The sequence below is a fragment of the Puntigrus tetrazona genome, chromosome 22 (assembly GCF_018831695.1).
Source record: "Puntigrus tetrazona isolate hp1 chromosome 22, ASM1883169v1, whole genome shotgun sequence".
Classification (NCBI taxonomy): Eukaryota; Metazoa; Chordata; class Actinopteri; order Cypriniformes; family Cyprinidae; genus Puntigrus; species Puntigrus tetrazona.
Window position 1 is genome coordinate 7,715,517 of NC_056720.1, and position 22,846 is coordinate 7,738,362.

A 22,846-nucleotide genomic window follows, 5' to 3' on the forward strand; every position below is an offset into this window, starting at 1 on the left:
TTTTCAAACAACACAAAAAAATATTTCTAGATATGTAGTTCTTTTAGCAACCTAAAAACTGAAGAACTGGGGTCCTAAAAGCAATCAGTTTGAGAACTGCTGAGCTGGACACTATTGCTAATTATCAGCGGGCTACGCAACCGCTCATTAACAGCACTTCAAACTCTCCAAAAATGGCAAGAAAAGTTCTCAAAAGAAGTAGTTTGATAAAAAAGCCACTTGACTACATTTCACCACTCACACTGATCACAGAAACTGCCTGTTTGGCATAAACAATACTCTTCCCAGCTGGCGAATAATCCAGCGCTTTTAATCATTTTCGCTCTTAGTCGCTGGTGCCCCCTGCCTAGCGCTTTAAGAGTAAGAGTAACATTTTGCAAGCTGACGAACATTAGAGATGAACATTAAAGATATTTTGCCTCAGACTGGGTCGTACCATCAGCGCTAATTAAAACTAGCCTAGCCGTGATGAATTTCGAATCTTCACAGGTTTTCTAGATGCTGTGCTCACCAGGGAAACTAACATCTTCAGGTAAATGGCACAGAATCACAGTGTGCAGATGAAAGCGCACAAAAATATGAACCCGGGCAAGCGAAACAACACCTACAAAACACGTCAAATTCAATTACTAAGTCAATTAAGTCAAAGTTCCATTAAGCATGCAAAAATAAGCACATGCATTAGGATTTATGCCGAATGCGAGAAGTATGTGACCCCAAGTTTACTTGTATGCATTTTACCTTAAATACATTTGTTTAGGCTTCATGTTAATGATGAATGATGTTTGTAATTAACATTATAATTGATGTTTGTTTTATACTAATTATATTTCTCACTCTTGTTCTGAATACAGTTTAAATGTATAGATTTTTTATTGTGGAGTGAAAAGAGCAACAATGCGTATAAAATCATTTTATTTATAGGTATTTTACAATATATTTCAATGTAATAAAATGAACAGTCTTTGTTTTGTTTTGTTTTTCTCTAAATAATGTAAATTGAGCCCATGCTTATTTACATTTAATGTAAATGAGGTAATTATGCAAACAAGCCCAAACACTTACAGATAAGATAAGTAACATTACATATAAGGTGTGATTGTATTGAAAATAATGACAGAGACCTAAAATTATCACAATGCCGAGATAGAACAAATTTTTTGGCAGTCAAATGATTGTTATTATTATTATTATGGATTTCCGAATTGCCAGAAAGCATCACACACATAGAGCACCGATCGTTTGAAAAGTTTGAACACTTTTGAATTCATGCAAAATTTTCGAACTCTCCGAAACTTTCATTCTGTCTATTTATCGTCACCCTTCCATCAATATCCTACCAGAAAAAAACCCCAAAAACTGTTATCTCAGTGTATTTAAATGTATTTGGCAGACAAAATTAGTATGTTTTTCGCATAGTGGTCGAAATCGGTAGTTTCAGTGACTGAATTTCTGATCAAATACAGAATTATTTGAATGTCTAGACGTCTATCTCGACGTCTGGCTCATTTGTAAGCGTGTACCAAGAGCATGTTTACATACCAATGCAAAATTCTCTCTTATTTTTAATCCTAGTGTTCTATTTGTTCATCATCTTTCCATCAGCGACCTTTAAAACCAGTCCCATTATCTTAGCATGGCTTCATTTTGAGGTAAAGTTCAACATTTAGGTTGACTTCATCACTTCTTCATTGCCTTTACAGACACTCTACCTCTTTCTCTCTCTCTATTTCTCTGCACTATACCACACTATCATAAATCAGCTCAAGATCCAGAGTTCAATCAAGCTTAATGAGCCATTATGGCTCGATATTAAACATAACGAGCTCTGGCGGCCCAGCAGGGCAAGGCTGGCACACTATGCCCGTTTTCCGCCCTGAGTAATATACGCAAGGGCATTGATGGAGAGGAGTATGAGACAGACAGCCTCACACACATACATCGCCCTGTCTATCATTCCAACCCTGGCTTACTTCATGTCAGTTATTCTCAGAAAAATATAAGCTTTTATTTATTTGTTGGAGTGATGAATATGTCTGCTTTCCCGTCGTCGGAATCCATCAATTACACAATAAAAATTGCCCCTGTGCAGAGGTGATGAGAATCAGATTTACCCAGGGGCAGAGGGGATTTGCATATGTCAATCTGGATAATTCTGGGTGATTTCAAGAGTGATTCAACGCAAACACACACACACACACACCGCGCGCGCAGATGTACCTTGAGGTCACTTCCATTCAGGCGCATTCTGTTGATTCTGCGTCCGCTGGGCCTGCTAGTGTCAATCCAATAGATCAACTCCTTCCTGTAGTCAAAGTCTAGAGAGATGACATTACTGAGTCCCTGCAGAGAGAAAGACAAAGAGAGACGCAGGCAAAGCGTGAGATTGACAGACGAGATTTTAAAGGGAAGAAAAGTCGGAGGAGGTTTGGTTTAAAACAGCGGATAAAATCTCAATTTTCACGCTAACCTGAAGAATAATATTGGAATAGTGAGATACGTTAGACCATTACATTTTAGGCCAGTACAATTTGGAATAAAAAATAATTAATGTAACTGGAATTAAGGGAAATGTTGGGAGATTTTAATTAAATTTCAAATCACATGAGCCAACTATTTAGAGACCTTTAGCAGGTGTCAAATTTGAATTGAGATTATTTTTTGCATAAAATTGTTCATTTTCTCAGTTTAAACATTTGTTATGTTATCTATGTTCTATCGTGAATAAAATATTGGCTCATTGTTGTAATAATATATATATATATATATATATATATATATATATATATATATATATATATATATACACTAATTTAACACTGAACACTGTGTATATATTATTTTAATATTAATTAATTTGTGTATATATTATTACATACATATTAGTGATTCAACCAAAACCTAACAACAAATAATTTATTAAATAAATATATCAAAATACCTATAAATTAAAGTCTTTGTTTTAGAGGGATGTTTTATTTTTCTGTTTGGGTTTTCACATTCTATTTCGGTTTTTGAACGTTTACTTTTCATTTCAACATTTTCATATGCGTTTCTTACACAAAGTTATTACTGCAAGTATAAAGGAGAGTGATTGGACAGGACGGATTGTCACCAGAATTGTTGCGAGCCGGACTCGAACTTAGTTTAAGCAGCTATTGATACTTCAAAGCATTTGAACCATTTACTTTAAGCAAACGGAAGCATTTTATGAAAGTCAGAAAAGTAAAAAAATAAAATAAAATAAAAACGTCATCGAACTTCAAAACCCGGGTCTTTTATAGACTCATTATAACATCTTTCTTTGTTATTTTGACTATGTTCGGTTAGAAATAAGAGCGAGACTTCCTCCGTCTGACAGAAACTTCCCATCATGCACCGCTACGACCGTAGCCAATCACTTTCTCAGTAGGGGTCTTTCACATTCCCCTGTCTCTCTCTGTCGTTCTGTCTGGTTCACTCAAACCCCCCGCCGCGTTCAGATCTAATTTGCCGGACCAGACCTTTTAAATCAAACTGATGGAGTTCCTGACTGATGAATCAACCCGAGCGTGCGTTTTTAACTGCTCCTACGATGGCAAGCCGCTCAATCTCTTCACACGAGGGCCGTGAGACACTTTCTCATCCGACGGTCCCTTCGGAGCCAAATCGGTCATGGTTCCTTTTGCATTGACAAGCGCTTTCATGCAGATTTAAAGACCATAACTGACGTTTTCATTAATAACGACTACTATAATGATATATTTACCGGTTAAGAACGATTAAGAGAGCCGTAACTTACACTTTTTCACCATCGTTTTTCATACTAAGTGGAAAATGGTTATGATTCGAGTCACAATATGACCTTTTCTGCGCGCAAATATTCCAGGGCGGCGATATTCACGTCAATCGAGTGTTTGAAATGCCGTTTCTTGCTCGAGATGAGCTTGTGGGTTTCTATAAAGCACCACAGGTGGCTGCTGATCCCGCGCCTCTTATGAGCTTTCGGATGCTGTGTCTGATTTAAGCTCCATATGCTGTGAGAATGTGTATTTTTATAAAAGAAATAAGAAGAAATTAGAAGGGAATACGTAGGAAACACAGTAATGAGTTTGAGCTATACAGGATGACATCTGGAAAGATAAAAATACAATAATGGTTATAAAAGGGGATTTTCAAGAACTCTATAAGTAATAAACTTTGGAAAGCTTTACCTGTTTCAGAAGCGTGTAGTTTGATCCATCCAGACTGATTTTTCGGATTTCGTGATGGTCAGCAAGAATAAGAAAAGGCTCCTCCACTGGAAAAAGACAAAAAATATATCGATTTAATTATTTGTTTGTTGTTCATACAATGCATGGAATATTTTTTTTTTTTGTAAAATTTTGGTACAATTTATTTTTTTGTCTTTAAATAGCGCTTTATTCAATTATTGGAATGCATGAAATATTTAGGTGTTTTATTTTTTTAATACATAAAGTATTATGTTTCATTAAAGTTAAAATTAAATTACAATGCATAAAATATTTTATAATTTTTATAATAATATTTTATCATTTTTGTATTTTATTTTATTTAAAGCATAAAGCATTCCGATTTATACATTTTATATTTTTCTTTCTATTTAAAAAAATTATACGCAGTAAAACATTTTCCTCATAACATTTCTGTTTCTTCTTTCTTTAAAAAAATAAGAAAAAGAACTTGGCTTAGTTACCTAAAAATCAGTCTCACTTTAATCCTATGTGGCAATAAGTTAATAAAAAAGTACTTAGGGTTCTGTAATATTGAGTTATATGGATGTATTGGGATTCAAATACTTTAAAAAGCCTTTAAATAAGTGTTTGTGTTGCTCTATGGATTATTCTGGCTTCGAGACACGACTGCAACTCCAGTTTGATGACTTGAAATCGATTTCCTGTGAGCTGCCAACACTTGAACATCCACTTCCTGTCAAGTCTGGGACTTAGACTTGTCAGTCATATAAAAACAGTGCTTTATTACTTGAGTGTGTGTGTGTGTGTGTGTGTGTGTGTGTGTGTGCTTGTGTGTAGGCGCATATCTTTGAAGGAGAGACGCTTACAAAACAGATGTACGGTGGTACATGGATGGTATTAAAATGCTACTTTGTTATACTAACAGGGATTTTTAAGTATTCTATGGATAATTAGGTATACTATGGAAGATGTCCTAGTTTAATGGTGGTTTTACAGATACATTTGGACAAATAATGTGTTTAGTGTCAATTCACTGGATGTTTAATGTGCATTCTTACACGTAAGTATGCCTTCAGAAAGTTAGAAATAACTAATGGCAACAAGGTCACCAGTTTTAGGATTCTGTTTTTAAATCTACTGACCTACATACACATTTTTCAAATATATTTATAAAAAAATGATGGTAACAGGGTTGACATTTTAAGGCACTTTAAAAGAATAATGCAATAAAACTCAATTTCTTTAAACAAAACATGTATCCAAAATCGGGAAAACATTTTTATTATTATATAGTCATATTTATATTTCAATTATATTGCTTAAAAAATAAACATCAGTTGTTTATTATACAATATTATGGTAACAGGGTTCATATTTTATACTAAAATTGAGCAATAACACTTTTTTTAATTAACAAACATTTTAAACTATTATATAATTCTATACATATTTTAATTATATTATATTATATTACTTAGAATAAATTAACAGTGGTTCCCGAAACGTCATCACGGCAACAGGGCTGAAATTTTAAGATGCTTAAAAAAATGAAACAATAGTATGCATGAGACTTTAGCTTGTTTTTGATGAGATAACATTTTAAAAATGTTATGTATCCTTCAATTATATTATATTCATTAAAATAAAGTAACAATTGTTCTAAAAAAGCATTATGATAACAGGGTTGATATTTTAAGATGCATTTCATATATATAAAAAGCAATTCACTGTGTGAATGTGTGTCTTTGATTTGCTTTATGAAAGCATTATTTCATTAATATTAAATATTTTATTATTAATAAAATAAGTAATGAAATATATATATAAAAAATCTAATAATTAAAAAATAAAAATGGCTGCATCTGCAGAATGAGACATCTCTTCAAACAGAAAACAGGATCTTACCACAGTGCCATGTTAAAAAGACAACTGTAATTGTAAATGGTGGTCTTCAGTAGATTTCATTAGCAGCTTCTAAGCGTGTCAGCGGCGTTTGCGAGCGAACACTAAATGACTGAATATAAACGTTGTTCTTTTCTACAACAAATAACTGCAGGCAGATGCCATATGTCACCTGGATCTTCTCTTGGCCAATCAGAGCTCATCTCCAGCTGAAGAACTAATTGTCTTCAACCTCCTGTTGCTTTCCTCTAAATATAAGTCACAACAAGACTCGGTATGCGTGTTCCAGCCCGTGTGGGGTTTTTCTGGCCAAGTGTGACAGTAAAATCTTTGTCAGGGTCCACAGGAGCTCATTCACACCTGCGCTGCTGAATGGAGCGGAGTACCTGAGAGAGACCTGCAGCTGTGCGGGTTACTGGCGGGACGCTGGTACCCGTCGGCACACAGGCAGTGAAAAGACCCGTAGGTGTTGATGCACTGGTGACTGCAGGGAAAGTTCTCTGAACATTCGTCCACGTCGATGCAAGTCCTGCCGTCGTTTTTCAGGCGAAACCCCGGCCAACAAGTACACTGGAGAAGAGCGTAAAAAAACATGCATGGGTTACCAAAATACACATAAATTACATACAATATACAATTACATAATATAATTGTGTGAATATGTTTTCCAGTATATTTCATTGAAATGTTGTGAAATGTTATACGTCATGTTTCGATTATATTACATTAATTAACATAAATCGATTTCTTATTATGTGTAAAATATGTAACCCATGTATGTTAATGCTGTGGAATCGTAAAGTGAGAAATGACAAATATAAAATAAGAAAATAAAATAATAGTCATATATAAGTAGAATTATAAATGTAAGTAAAATAAAACAAAATTAAATAATGTCATAAAATGCATGCTATTATTATTAAAACTATGTATTTTATATTATATTATATTATATTATATTGCAATGCAAAAGCTTTAATGGTTATTAAAATATGCAAAAACTAAAAATAAATAAAGCTAAATAAAATAACACACATTATTACTTTAATTATTTAATTTTGGAAACAGAGAACTGCCACTGGGATTATTATTATTGTTGTTGTTATATAAATAAATAATGTTTCTTATATAAAACAATATTATTGATACTGTATTATTATTTGATATTATATGCTATTACTAGCAAAAAACTAATTGCAATAAAAATGTGTTAATGCTCATTAAAATATGCATACATTATGTAACATTTATATTTTATGATTTTTTCAATTTTATATAGTTTCTCAATTAAATGTCCTATTAGATGTTTGGGTGAAATATAATGCCAAATTTCCATTTGACTCACACTAATAATAATGACAGACTAATATACAGAAAGTCAAGTCAAAAAGTTAGAATGATCAAAATAAAATTAATAATAATAAACATAATAGTAGTAATATCATAGTAATAGTAATTATTATTTTATTCGTTTTATTTAAAAAAAAACAAGTTTACATTATTTCAATTTCAGCTATATTTGAGCTATCTTTGAGTAATTTTAATTTTTGGTGAAATATGACCATGACGAATTTATATACAATTCAGTCTAATAATAATGAGAGGATAATGGACAGGAAGTGAGCGGTGAAACAAAACGATGTTTACAAAGTTTCTAGACCATTAGTTTAGTCATTAGTCATTCATTAAAACTATGCTTTATATTTTAATTATGCGGTAACAAAAGCTAAAACAAACCGTAAACAAACGGTAAGTTCGTATCCGCCGTGTCCTTGACTGCCTGTTTTTAAAGTCAGTGTGGCTGTCCAACGACCGGCCCGGTATTCTGAGACATCTGCCAAAACGAACCTGTTCGATCTGCCACTCACTCTGTGTGTGTGTGTGTGTGTGTCTGTGTGTGTGCGCGTGTGAAAACACGTACAATGTGCGAGTCTAGCTTACATGCCTCAGCCGATATTCTCAAGCGCTAAATAGCTAGCGTACATTTTTTTGCGTCCTCGGTTAAACGTAAACCAACTGAAAACGGGATCATAACATTCTCCACAGATTTAGCGCTAAGCACCATAAACCTCCGTGGAATGTAAAAACATTTTAGTGCTTCGAACGATTTGTTTGCGCAGACTTTCCCAATATTGTCGTAGGCCGCTAAAGCCTGCTAATGATGTTTAGCGAAGATTTGCTGGAAAAACAATAACATTCTTTCGCATTCGCGGTCCGTAGTTTCATGTGCAGACGTCTTCGGCGCGGAAGTTGAACCAGATGCTCGATTCGCAAACATGAAAAAACCTCGTACGGCGTGACAAATGCGCTTCATACGCACCTTGTATCCCACGGGTAGGTCTTGGCAGTCCTGGGTGCATCCGCTGACTTTACGGTTCAGACACTCGTTAACGTGGCAGTTCCTCTCGTCGGATCGGTCGCCGCAGTCGTCGTGCTGATTGCACACGCTGCCCAGCGGAACGCAGCGGCCGTTTGCGCACATGAAAACCGAACCGTTGCACAAACTTTCTAAAACATGGAGCGGCCGAGAAAAAAGGGGGGAAAGAAATCAACAAAACCATCAGATGAGAAACGAAGAGTTCGAGTGGTTGCTAGGGTGCTCTGGATCGCCTTTAGCGCGTTTTTACTGCTGTGTGATTGCTGGCTCGTTTCTTAGAATATGGTTATGCCTATGTTGAACTCTGGAGTATTCTAGAAGGTTTTCAACACATTCCTCTAAGTTTGCTATGGTGTTCGTGGTGGTTTTTACTATGTTGCTACTGTGTGTGGTCGCTAATGTGTTCTGGGCACTTTTAATCCGGTTTTCAATGGTGTTCCCAGTGGTTTTCAATACGCTGCTACTATATGTGGTTGCTAGGGTTTTTTTGGGCACTTTTTAACCTGTTTTCAATGGTGTTCTTGGTAGTGTTCAATATGTTTCCACTCTATAAGATTGCTAAGGTGTTCTGAGAGCTTTTTTGGCACCTTTGCTACTGTATTTTTGGCAGTTGTCAATATGTTGCTATGACATGTGGTTGCTAGGGTGTTTTGGGCCCTTTTTAGCCTGTTTTCGATGGTGTTCCTAGTGGTTCTCAATATGTTTCCACTTTATGTGGTCGCTAGGGTGTTCTGAGAATTTTTTAGTACGTTTGCTATGGTGTTCTTGGTGGTTTCTATATGTTCCTACTATATGTGGTCGCTAGGGTGTTCTGGGCACTTTTTAACCGGTTTTCAATGGTGTTCTTGGTAGTTTTCAATATGTTGCTACTTTATGTGGTTACTAGGGTGTTTTGGGCACTTTTTAGCATGTCTGCAATGGTTTTCATGGTGATTTTCAATATATTTTTACTCTATGTGGTTTATAGGGTTTTCTGAGAGTGTTTACTATTGTGTTCTTTGTGGTTTGTGGTCACTAGGATGTTCTGTGAGCTGTTTAGAGAATTCGTTATGGCGTTCTAGGTGGTTTTGGCACTATTCTAGGTGTTCTGGTTGGTTGCTAGAGTGTTGCTTAACGGTCCAAGTCTAAAGAGCCTTATTAGTGTTTTAAAGTTGTACTGTAAACATCTTGTAAACAACTGAACTGAATTTCCCCTCAGAAAAAATAAACTTAAAACTGTTGCTTAATGAGCTTGGCTGGGAACAGTAATGGCATCTGTTAACATTAATGGCATATGTTTGCCCTGAAACCAAAATTTGAAGAACAGAGGCACAGCAGTTTCATCAGCCCCTCTCTGCCCAGCTCAGGTGGTACTGGCAGGGGTACAGGACACAAACGGGGAGGACCAGGTGTTCCGACAAATCCCATACGGGACGAAACCTGGGAACCTGTCAGTCAAACGGGGCGCGTGACACATGAGAGGGACTCGCCTGCAGCGGAACACTTCGGGTTGAGTGGCAGCTCGTCTGATTGGTCCAGACAGTCGGGGAAGCCGTCACACTCCCATTGGGCTCTCAATAAACACCGCCCATCTGCGCAGCGGAACTCCTCCTCTTTGCATAAGCGATATTCTGGGGAACATGGAAGAATTTGATAGGATGATAATTCAAACGACATGGTGAAAAAGCCGTTACTACATTAAATAGACATGCATGATATTTCAGTCAACATTATTACATACATATATAGATTTAAAGACATATTTTATAAAGACATCAGTAAGTCGTATAAATCTACATTTGTTAGATAAGCACAAATATTCGCATTTGCTAAAGATTCATATTGACAAAAATACATTTTTGTATGTAAAATCGCAAAGAGACATATTGTGAGAAATAGTTCCATTGCGAGATTTAAACTTCGCTACGGGATAAAAAAATTTAATAAATAATTGTCAAAAAAATTGCAAAAATACACTGAGAGATTTATGACACTGAGAAGTCATATATTCATTAAATTCGCAATCGTTTTAAAAAAAAATTCATAAATAGTCACAGAATATTATTGACAATTATTATTGTCGAAATAAAACCTATGCAAAAAGACTTAATTCAATAATTATGCATTTTGACATTATCTCTATGTTAACAAAGCACATTTTCACATAATTTTACTCACTTAAATTTATGCTGATTTTAAAACTAAAAAATATACATTAAAGTATTCTTTCAAAATGTTCTAACTTTTTTTTATTTTATTTGTATGCAACTTATATATATATATATATATATATATATATATATAATTCATATTGATTTTGTGGTAAAATGCAACTGGGACAGGTTTAGAGGTTCATCCACATAGATAAAAATAAAATACATGAATAGTAGCCTATATTTCCATCAATTATTCTGAGCGAGTGTGTATTCTTAGATCGGAGGTATGGGACAATGAGTAATGCATGCTTTCCGACCGCAGAAACGTCCAATTAATGTTGTGCCAACGCAATTACAATCCATTACAGAGGCCGCAAAGGGATGGTCGTTTTCAACAGAAAGTAATGAATCGAGAAACCGGAGCCACTCACCGCATTCCAGAGACTCGTCAGAACCATCTCCGCAGTCGTCGTCATGGTCACACACGAAACGACGCGGGACGCAGTTCTGGTTCCGGCACTGGAACGTGCTCTCGGTGCACGTGTTGTTCGGAGCTTATTAAAGAGAGGAGGAGGAACGGGAGCAAACTGAACGTTAGGTATGTGTTAGGATAAAAGGACTAGAACATAACAGACACCTGAGACTTGTCTGAAATCCCCAATTATTTTGGTTGTGGCTCTGAAAATTCAGGGACAGTAGATAAAAAGAAAATATTCTGGGTAGATTTGGCACTTTATTATCCAGCAGTGGTGGTAATTAGTGTTTACTGTTATGAATACAAATAAATGAATAACTGCATAAATGAATGAACCAGTGAACAAATATTGACAAAAAAATTACCAATAAAATGCCTAGTTTGAGAAAGCATACACAAAATAATGAAAACAATGTATAACCTAAAAATGAAATAAATACACATATAAATGAATAAAATAAAATCTTTTTTTTTCTAAACTACTAGAACATTTCTAGAATATTAGCCATTTATCAGTGCTAATTAAGCACATATTAATGCCTTATTCTACATCCCTAATCCTAAAGCTAAATTTAACAACTACCTTTCTAACTTTTAACAGCAAATTAAGAATTTAAGGAAAAGTCGTTAAGAGTTAACAAGTGTTTTACCTATTCTGAAGCGTTACCCAATTTGTATTCATTTTACAATAAGATTAAAAGAACGATTGTAATGACCTGAAACATATATTTATGTTTTAAAACATAAATCCAAATCGAATGACTGATGAATTCATCTGAATTACTAGCTTCATTTCTCTTGTGATTTGGGGTGAAAACAGGAAAAGGAAGTTGCTGGTTTTATGAGAGGAAATATTATGGTTGAAATTACCACAGCCAGCTACCGCTAATTCATCGCTACCATCGGGACAGTCTCTCTCTCCGTCACATAACCAGTTCCTGGGTACACAGGCATACGATCCTGGGCAACTGAACAAACCGGGGGCGCACGTCGCCGAACCTGTCGAGAAAACAGAGACTGAGCATCGCAATCTCAAGCCAACATGCTGCGTGAATGAATATTCATTTGTTTAAAAAAAAAAAAAAAACCTTCTCAAAGTAATTGAAAAAGTTTAAGCATTGTCTTGAGAACTTGTTTAACAATCTGTTTGTGTTTGACCTTTGAGAAACCTGAGGGTTTTTTTCAGAGCCCATTTGTTAGGAGCACAGCATGGCCATAAATTCGCAACTATGATGAAACCGCAGGCCAATTTTTCTTCCCGCCTCTTTCGTGTTGATTTATATCCTTCCTCTCGGAGGAAGTCTTTCATTGTGTGGCCTAAATGCAAATACGTGCTTCAGTGTTTTACCGCAAATTTCCTCGCTTTCATCCAATCCGTCACCGCAGTCGTTCTCCCCGTCACAAAGCCACTGTTTGGCGATGCACTTGTTTTTCGAGCAGGCGAACTGATTCCAAAGGCACGACGAATCTAGAGGGAAAAGTTTGAACTTTGAAAATAAACCCGCGGGATGCCGTAGTGACATATAGGGTACGGTACACACAAAAACGTTGATTCTTTCAATATTTATGTTGTTTTAAACTACTTTTAGTTCTTTCATTGTACACAAAATATTTCATAAATGTTCACGCTCTTTTCAAATCGAAGGGTATAAAGGAAAAATATAATTCAAATGTGTAAAACTATTTTATCTTTTGGTCAAGGAAATTTTGACAGGAAAACTACTCGGTCAATAAATAAACCCTATAATAACCAAAATAAAATAAAAAATTAAATACATTCATATTTATATAATTATTTCTTAATTGATGTAATAAGTCATACATGTTTGAAAAGAGAGTGAATGAACAATAAATAGCTTGTTATGCCCCTTTTCGTGGGATAACAAACTATAACCTATAATTAGCAAAATGAAACAGTAAACATCTATGAAATTACTTTTACTCTAGTTCTTCTGTAGAACCCGAAATATTGTATTTTTAACAATTTCACGCTGCTCTAAAACACAAAGCATATGACGAGCAAACTAAGGAAAACAGCGTTTAAACCTTATAATACTCAAAATAAAACACACAAAAAAAATTCTAAATATTAAATGTTGTGGTCCGAAGAAGAAAAAGTCATACAGACTTGAAATGACATGAAGATGAATAAATGATAACAGAATTTTCAATTTGGCGGGAAAACTAAGAAAAAGACATTTATAACCTGTAACACCCAAAATAAAACACATAAATTAATCTAAATATTTTATGTTATGTTCCAAAAAGGAAAACTCATATGAGTTATATCCTATAATAAGATAATGAAAGTGTAAACATCTGAGTTTGCCTTTGGAAGCCAAATGCAAGTGCAATATCTGAAGAAAGTGGCCTCTAAATGCCCTCTTCGCCCTTGTTGGGATTAGAGATTCAACTTTGGAAAGCGATCCTGCTAGCAAGCACTTTTAAAGTAATTGTCCACTTGCATACGCACGCGAGCCACGAAAGGTGTGAGCAAATATGCCCCTCTCAGCAGTCTGAAAGTTTGTTTGCTTGCGTTTGCCATCGATTTTGTGATATCTCTGCAAAGCCACCGGGGGCTGGGACAGAGAAACCAAGGTCACCAAGAGAAAGGTTTTAAAAAGTGACACCAAAAGGGCTGAAGACAACGCAAGCGAAATGGATGAATAGGTAAATGAGGGTCATTCTTCAAAACCTGCCTTAAGGGAAGTCTCAAAAGAACAAATAACCAATATAAAAGGTGAAAAAGCACCGGCGCGTTCGTTAAGATCAAGGACACGGAAACAAATCCGTATTACTTCCGATTTTGGGTCAGTGAGTATGAGGTCGCCGCACGGTCCAGAGTTGCGCTGGCTTCGCGGGAGCTTCAGTCGCAGATCAGAGTTCTTGCTCAGAATAAGACGCTTTGAAGCGGAACCAAAAGGATTCCCGGCACGGGGTCGGGACAGAAGCAAAGCAGAGATTGGGCACAGCAGGAAAGCAGAACTTCCTAGAACTTCCTACTCTACAGTTCTGCTCACTTTAGAGGTACACCGCAAAGTCTGAGATCGAGACAAACGCGAATGTCGATAAGGTTAATAATTTAACAACACATTACAGCAAGATGTGGATGGAATATCCCTTTACCTAGAGCTGTACAGTAACATCATTTTAAAATTTCCCAAAAGCATAGTCTGAAATCTCAAGAAATAAAGTCATGATTATAAGAAACGGTGTCAATCGAGCAGCATTGTGAGATTATACAGTAAAATTTCGAGTTGTAGCTTCAGTAAAAAAAGTAAAAATAAAGATAAAAAGTGGCAAATTGTGAGATATATATAGACATACTGTGAGATATAGCAGTAATTAATTGGCTGATAAAAGAAATAGTCACATAGCAAGACTCACAAAGTCAATAAGGGAGACATAATATAAAATAAAGTCAAATAATATTGCATTGCAAGATATAAAGAAACATTGCAAGATATACTGACATAATGTGAGATATAGCCTAGTACCAATTCTGAAAGAATTTTGGAATTCTTTCTCGTTACAACGAGAAATAAAGTCACATTGCTTGATTTAGGTCACCGTGGAAGCCAAAAAGTTGCAAATTCACAAATAAGTTAAGATGTACAGCAAATCCCTCTTTGAAAAAGTGACTATGAGGAGAAATAAAGTCACACGCAACATTTCAAATCACATTTTGAGAATTACGAAAAAAGTGAATTGCGAATTTGAGAAAAAAGTCGCATTTCGAAATACAAAGTCACAAATATATAAACTCGCAATTATAAGAAAAAAGTTGCAATTATGAGGATATAATTAGTTATCCCTGAAGTGGAAACGAGCTTAAAAAAATTCAATCGTGTAAAAGTACCAGTTTATCAGTCTTCACAATAATTCATCTGGAATCTGAAACGAATAAAACTACGAGTAGACAAGAAATTGAGCGTAACTTTTAGATAAAAGCATATCTGTAACTCTGTAAAGCCGGGAATGTCAAGCAGCTAAACTCTCACATTTAGCACTTCCCACATACTAGCCGTGACAAGTGGATCAATAGATCAAAATAGCACTTAAGTTCTAATGCAGATGGTGCTGCGTGACTTGAAGATAAATAAAGTGTTCAGATGTGAATATATTCATTAGGATGACATATAGAGCACACGATGTGTCCGGCAAGCCTGATCAGTTAAAAAAATATAGAAAGGTGGCTCTCACCGCATTGAAATTCATCCGCTCCGTCCTCGCAGTCTTTTTGTCCATCACACAACCAGACGCTGGAGATGCAGTTTCCACTGGGACACGCAAAATGGCCGTCCTCACAGGTATGGACTGAAGCTAGGAAAATGTCAAAATGAATACAATAAGGGTTTAGGGACACCTGTAGAAAACCATCTGAAGTTCTTACTTTCAACAATTACCAAAGGGTTTGTATGAGCTCTACATGTCTACCTCAGCTTCAGTTATCCGATTTGCTATCTGTGGTTTTGCATTTGCGTTCGGATTCTGATTTGTGTATCAAGTTCGTTTTAAACCTGCAGCGTTTCCTTGAGCACAAAGAATAGGAAGCATCTGAGTTTTTTGTTTTCTACAAGATAGGAGCAACCACAAGCAAAGGTCAACAGTTGAATCCTCTTCATATTTCTAAGAAAGGTTTGTGCCTATTTCTGTTTTCAAGGGACATAAACATTTTCAGAGAATCAGTGCTTTAGCTAATCATCATACATTTGTGTTATGTATTTCTGCCTTCAAGACTTCCAGGAAAGTTCCTATGTAGTTTTGAAATCATAAATGGGTGTTTACAGGCATTTTTATGTCCTCAGGCATTGATTTTTATTAAAACATTTGTTCTTTGCTGTGTACTGTCTAAGAAAAAGGTTTAATATTTTAGCATTCATACGAAACATTTCCTTTATATATTATTTTGTTTTACTATTTTTCCAAGACCAAGTTTAAATCTTAAAATATGAATAAAAAAAAGAAACAAAAAAATAAAAACATTTTTTACTATGATAATTAAAGTAAAAGAGAAAAAGCATAAAAAAGGAATATACATGCACAACAAATATGCATGGATGCAAATACATTTTAATATATAAATAATTAATTAATTAAAAATATATATATAGGTATTGATTGATTGATTGATTCATTGATTGATTGATTTTAGCTGAAAATGAATAACCCCTTAAAAAATCTTGCACATTTTGAATTTACTTTATATATTATCATTGCGTAGATGCAAATTGTGATCATTAAAAAGTCAAAAAGTAATTCGACTTAGCAGCTTGTTGATGCTACAGTTTTGTTTACACACATTCTGACATACACATATGTATGTATGCACTGTAGTCACAATTAAAAAACCGCACATTATCATTACCAACCCGCTTCTGCCACAGCTCCTTCACTGACATTCCCTAACTTGATAACTTGCAGATTTCAAAGACAAATCCAACTTTCTAACTTTTAATTACAACTCTGCGATGACGTTTATGTGCGCTCAGCTCATAAATTCTGACAGGACTGTAAAGTTCCGCAAAAAAATTCTACACGCTCATCGACTTCCAGAACTCCGCCACAAGGACTTATTAAGTCACTAAATATTCTCAGTAGGTCCTGGGCTTTCTACATATATCATAAATATCTAAGTATATTACTGTCAAATATTTGGCAGGACTCAGTATGATTGAGTCAAAAAAAGTCCACATTTCGCAGCCTAATAAAAGGCTCTGGCGATGTGAGCCGTCACTGCACCGCAATGCAAAATTCCCTTTGTTCCCAGTGCTATTTTCCATTCTTAACATGACAACATTGTACTTTGAACACAAACAAACAAGAGAAAGACAGTCCGGGGGAGAGAATGCAAATTCATTTCTACCGTGGCAGTGTATTTCGTCTGCGTAATCCCCACAGTCGTTGGCTCCATCGCAGATCCAGGAGGGATGAACACACAGCGATGTGGAATTGCAGCTTAGAAACCTCTCGCTGTCGCTGGCGCGAGAACCCAGTCTGTAGTATTCCATGCAGTCTGTGCTATCTGGAAACACAGAAAGGACAATGAGAAGAGTGTTTCACACGTTAAGTGACACACTGACAGAAGTGCGAACAGGCTAGCGCCTTCGCATATGCTAATCTTACTACAGCTTTTCTCGTCCGATGCGTCAGCGCAATCGATGATCTGATTACACCAGGATGATGCAGGAATACAGGCGCCGTCTGCACACCATCGCTCAGAGGACGAACACGAGGAATCTGGAACCAGAAGTAGAAAAAGAAAACTAGACACACCTAAAAACAAAAAACTCAAAGCAAACCCAAATGTTTTATAACGAAATATTTTAAAGCATAAGGTCGGTCAACTTTAAGACAAGTCAAACCGCTTTGAAAAAAAGCAAAACCCTTTAAATGAAGTGGAACCAGTTTAAAGTAAACCAAAATGCTTTAAAAGAAGTCAGGTCACCATAAAGTGAAGACCACCATTAAAATGAAGTCAAACCAAAGATGCTTTAAATGTAGTCAGAGCAGTTTAAAGCAAACCAAAATATTTTAAAAGAAGACCACTTTAAATCTACTTTAAAACAAATCAAAGTAATTAAAAAAAAAAAGTCAGACACTTTTAAGCAAACCAAATTAACCAAGATTGTTTCTGTAAAGTTTATAATGTTTGCATATTTCCAAATTCTAAATAAATAAATATATAAAATGCTAATAAAAATAAAGTGCTAAAAAAATGAAAACAGAAACCCAGTGGTAGTGTGAATGTAAAACATGTCTATTTAAAGCGGTGTGAGTCTGATTCTAAATTAAGTTAAATTACATCCTACTCCATTTTCAAGTACAATGTGAATGCAAAATTTGATTCTTACAAAAAGGAGATATAAGGAGATATATCACTGGCTACAGATGACAAAATACAATAAAATTGTATGCAATATGAAACATTTTATTTATTTAATTCCAAAAGTAAATGTTTCTAGAAGCATTTAGATTCCCGAATTGCTGGCAGGAGTGCAGCGTTCACTGGCCTTCACTGATGCAAAGAGATGCCGAGATCTGTGGTTTGTGCTGTCTACATTATAGATGTGTTTCTACATTAAAGCTTAATGTTGTTATTTAGATGTTCAAGTAAGGCGAGAATTCAAGAGTTCTATTGATTGATGGACTACATCTCTCCAAAGAGTCGGGCAGAATGAGGGGAAAAAAACCCCCAAAAAACAGAAGATTCCTGAACAGACCCACACTGGATTCAGAATGGGTTTCAATTCTGTAAGAAGAAAAAACAATACCCACTGTTACAGTAAACTTCATCCGAGTTATCCCCGCAATCATTCACTCCATTACAGAATCGATGGTTGGCCACACAGCGCTGGTTATAGCACGATTTAAAGCCGTGTCTGCAGTTCCGGTTCTCTAAAGGATGATAATGCTAAGATTAGGCACAGGACTGTATAATAACATGCTATTAGATAGATAGATAGTCTATTCTATTAGGTAGTCTATTCATAAATACGAAATACGAGGCCTGGATACTAAAACTATCTGAGAGCAACTGCTTCATTAGAAGACAGAGCAGCGGTCAGCCTGTCACATCACACGCACTCATTACATTTTTGCCAGGGCCCCTCTAAGCTCGTCTTATTAGTCCAAGTCACAGTAGAACAGGAAGCTGCATTCATTGAGTTTAGCGCTCAAACACAGCACACCGCCTGATTGGGTTCTTACCGCAATACTGCATCTTCTCATCCGACCTGTCTTTGCAGTGCGCGATGCCGTCACATGTCAGTTGGTAATCGATGCATTCCCCGTTTCCGCACTGGAACTCAGAGTGGATGTTACAGGAAGAGTTCATGGCTGGAAGAAAAGAGTAAAGGAGATTTGTAGAGTTGTGATGTGCTGCGCTGAAGTGTTTGACACACAATCAGCCGAGGATAGACGTGGCAGCGGAGTTCCTTTAAACTTTTTTTTTTTTTTACTGTGAATCTATGTACACAAACTTCAGAGGGATGTCTCCTTGGCCTTTGCATTGCATCCCCTGTGGTCTGTTCCATCTGTTGCACTATGTCTAGCTGTTTGAACACAAAATCACGTCTGTATATAATCGTCTCCAAGCAGAGTCTAGCGCTGTTTCAATCTTACACTGAAAGTCACAGACCATCCTGCATCTAACCAGTGTTTGTTAATGTCACACAACTGATGTGATTCTTTGTTCATCCCTAACAAAAACTTTTTACAGGTACATTAGATTGACGTTCCATTATCTGTATATAGACAGAAACCTCCAGATCTAGATATCTCCAATATCTAGATCTAGCCAACTGTATTAAATGTGTTGTTAAGAACCAGCACATCTATCCAGATTGAAATCTGTAGTAGCTCCAGTAAGTGAAAATATAATCACTTGGCATTTACAGTGTAGAAAGAAAATATATATGGATTATAATCCAGAATAAGAATTTAGTCAGAAATCTGAAATCTAAAATTAAGATCACAATCTTGATTTAGAAACTGTATTCAGAGCAAAAGAATTTAAACGTGTTTCCAAAATGTGATACGTGTAGAAAAGAATGTGAATCATAATCTGGATTTAGAAAATGGATCGTAATCTAAATCCAGATCACAATCTTGGTACTGAATCTGTATTGCATTTTTGGATGTGCAGTTAAATCTGATATGATCTTGGAGTACAACCTGGATGTACAATCTAGATTAAAATCTGGTTTCAAAAAAGCAAATGGAATCTAAATTATAATCTGAATTTAGACCACAAACTTTATTTAGAATCTATATTCAGAGCAAAGGATATCAAGATTGCAATCTGTATATGCATTTGTTTTTTTTTTCCCATAATCTGGATACAAAATGTAAACTATGAGCAATATGAATCAGAATCTTAACCATAATCTGGATTTAAAATAAGGAATATAACCTGAATCTAGATCATCGTCTTTACATGGATGTACTATATAGATTAAAATCTGATTCCAGAATGCAATATTCATAGCAAATGTGAATCATTATCTGGATCCACAATTTGGATCAGAGTTCAAATCACAATCCGGTTTCTCATAATCTTGGTTCAGAACATAAATTCTGACCAAAATGAATTGGAATCACAATCTGAGTTCAAAATCTACATTAAGAGCAGCATGAATCCCAGTCATATAGATATAGAAACAATATTAATAATAATGTAAATAATAATAAGCAGAAGAATGCTGCAGCAAAAAGATTATTGGACCACAGCCTTGCTGATATTTACGCTGCAGTTTGTTCCACGAGCAGCAGAATGTTCTTCTCACTATGCTAAAAGCGGCTGTTATGTCCCACATGCCCCCTGTTTCTCAGCTATCCGCCTCCAGACCTAGGGCACAACAGACCTGAAAGTGCGCTCTGAATTTCAATCCAGAGTGAATCAGCCACCAAACATTTCACTTTCTCAAAACCTGCCTGTATCACCAGCATCCCAAACACAAATATCCGGTATAATTTGGAATACGCCATCATAAAGATCGCCTCAATACTAACAGATATGGACATAGCCTAATAACTCAAAGAACTTAGACATATCAGAAAAATGTGTGAAAATGAGCAAGAGATACAGAGAGAGAGAGAGAGAGAGAGGTTACAGGACTTACATACACATCTGTTGTCATCCAGTAATACCCGTTCTCCACGACAAGTACAGTTTACCACACCAAGTGGAGTCAAAAGGCAAAGGTCATGGCACCCTCCATTATTCACGCTGCATGGGGATGACTCACCTAAAAGTAATAAGAGGAATCCTTGGTAATAAATCACTATTCTCGGTGCAGACAAATCATGAGATTCACTACAGTTCAGCAAGCTTTATAGTTCATACTCGGGGTTAAGAATTTACAGGAATTGAATGTCTCTATGTTTGGCGCCATGTTTTAATGTATACACAGTTAAGAAGGAATAGCAGAATAAAAGCAGCTTGGCAGCAGCATAATGTGTTTACTATATATTCAGGGCAAATGGAATCTAAATCATATCTGGATTTAGAATATGATTTCTTGATACGAGTCTTGACCACTTCAACAGAAACCTTCAAAAACTATAAATAATCTGGATCTAGAATTTAAATCTGAAAAATATGAATCACAGTCTTTGGTTTAAAATCAAATTAATTTGCATTGCAATCTGGATGTTCAAGGGGGATCATAATCCATTTTCAGTATTGCATATTTACAGGTAATAGAATTTGATTCATAATCTGGATTTAGAATTCGGATCCTACTCTGGATCCAAATCATGAGCACGACCCTCATTTAGAATCTATTAATAACCTGGATGCAGAACCAAAATTCTGAACGATATGAATTTAAACCACAATCTTAGTATAAAACCACATTTTAGATCAAATGAATTTAGATTGGAATTCAGAATCACAAAATGTATAATGTAAAATCATGAACTGCATATTTAGAACAAACAGAATATGAATCATAATCTGAATTTAGAATATGGATTCTAATCTGAGTCTCGACCACAACTTTTGTGACTTTCAGAATGTACTGATAATCAGGCTCTAGAACCTAAATATACAATATGTACAATATGAATTTGAATTACAATCTTGGTTTGAAAAATAAAATGAACTGCATATTAACAGCATACAGAATATGAATCATATTCTTTCTTTCTTTCTTTCTTTCTCTAGAATCTAAATTCTTATCAACATGAATCTGAATCACAATCTTTGTTTGAAAAATACAGTATATGTATATATATTTAAAAAAATGTAATTAAATTTGGATGTATAATCATTGAATGTAATCTGAATTATAATGTGGATTTAGAATACACATCGCGATCAAGATTAGGAGATTTTTGTTTCCTTGTATGATTTAGTAATGATCCCAAATCATGTTTGTTTTTTTTGGAATGTTACAGAATGCTGCCTGAAATATTTAATTCAATTCTCATTGCCTTTCGGAAGGCTCTATTTTAAATGCAGCCTAAGGCATCCGATGTCTTTTAACTCAACACATTCGGTCCTAGCACACACACGCACGCACGCACGCACACACACTCAAGGCTTGAAGGGCACTCTTGCAGTGCCAGTCAGAGGGCTGGGCTCCTCAGCGGGTGTGAGTTTGAACTGTGCTTGGCACAGACGTTGGCGTGGAGCGCGGGTCTCTGAACCGTGCCCTATCTACACACAAGCGGCTGCCAGATTCCAGAGCCGTGGGCCGAGCGTATTCCCCTGCACAAATGGTGAGGATTCAGATGAGTGCATTGGGCCAGCGTCTTTCACCGCAGCGACATGGGGCTTCGGTCCTGGGAGGCTTTCGCTTATTATGGGATGGCGCTTTTAATAGCTTGGACTCTTCGATGGCTGATTTCTGTTGGCTGGCGATTATAAAGGAATGTTTATTAGCTGGAATAAAAGGAACTGCAGATGGTATTCACTTTTAAAGGGACAGTTAACCTAAAAAAAAAATGTAATTATGTCATTATATTCGGAAGGAAAAAGTCATGGGGTTTGGAACAGCGTAAAGTCTTATTTTTGCTAAAAAAGTAATGCATTTGGATTTCAGCATTTTATAGCTCTGTTTGAGTGAATTCTCTTAATAGAGTTGTCTGTGCTATATAGATAGGACGGACGGTGGCTACCGTGGTCCAAATCTCCTAAGAGAGTCCCGAGATGAGAAAATCTCAATTTGCGGTTTGGGATGCCAAGCATCTAAGCTGCTTCCATTAGAGTCCTTTGAAACACTGAGGCTTGAACCGCAAACAAAGAAACGTCTGT

The 22,846-nt window shown here is 35.8% G+C and overlaps 1 protein-coding gene across 1 annotated transcript in view; it reads right to left on the bottom strand.

The window, feature by feature from the left end:
* lrp1ba (low density lipoprotein receptor-related protein 1Ba) overlaps nt 1–22,846 on the bottom strand; it is a 228,098-nt gene that overhangs the window by 53,729 nt on the left and 151,523 nt on the right. Inside the window, 14 exon segments of the mRNA XM_043222495.1 lie at nt 2,221–2,343; nt 4,194–4,279; nt 6,485–6,668; nt 8,419–8,606; nt 9,945–10,085; nt 11,042–11,164; nt 11,956–12,084; nt 12,434–12,553; nt 15,289–15,408; nt 16,952–17,110; nt 17,212–17,325; nt 18,364–18,483; nt 18,796–18,924; nt 20,709–20,834. Of these exon segments, the coding sequence (XP_043078430.1) occupies nt 2,221–2,343; nt 4,194–4,279; nt 6,485–6,668; nt 8,419–8,606; nt 9,945–10,085; nt 11,042–11,164; nt 11,956–12,084; nt 12,434–12,553; nt 15,289–15,408; nt 16,952–17,110; nt 17,212–17,325; nt 18,364–18,483; nt 18,796–18,924; nt 20,709–20,834 (1,862 nt within the window).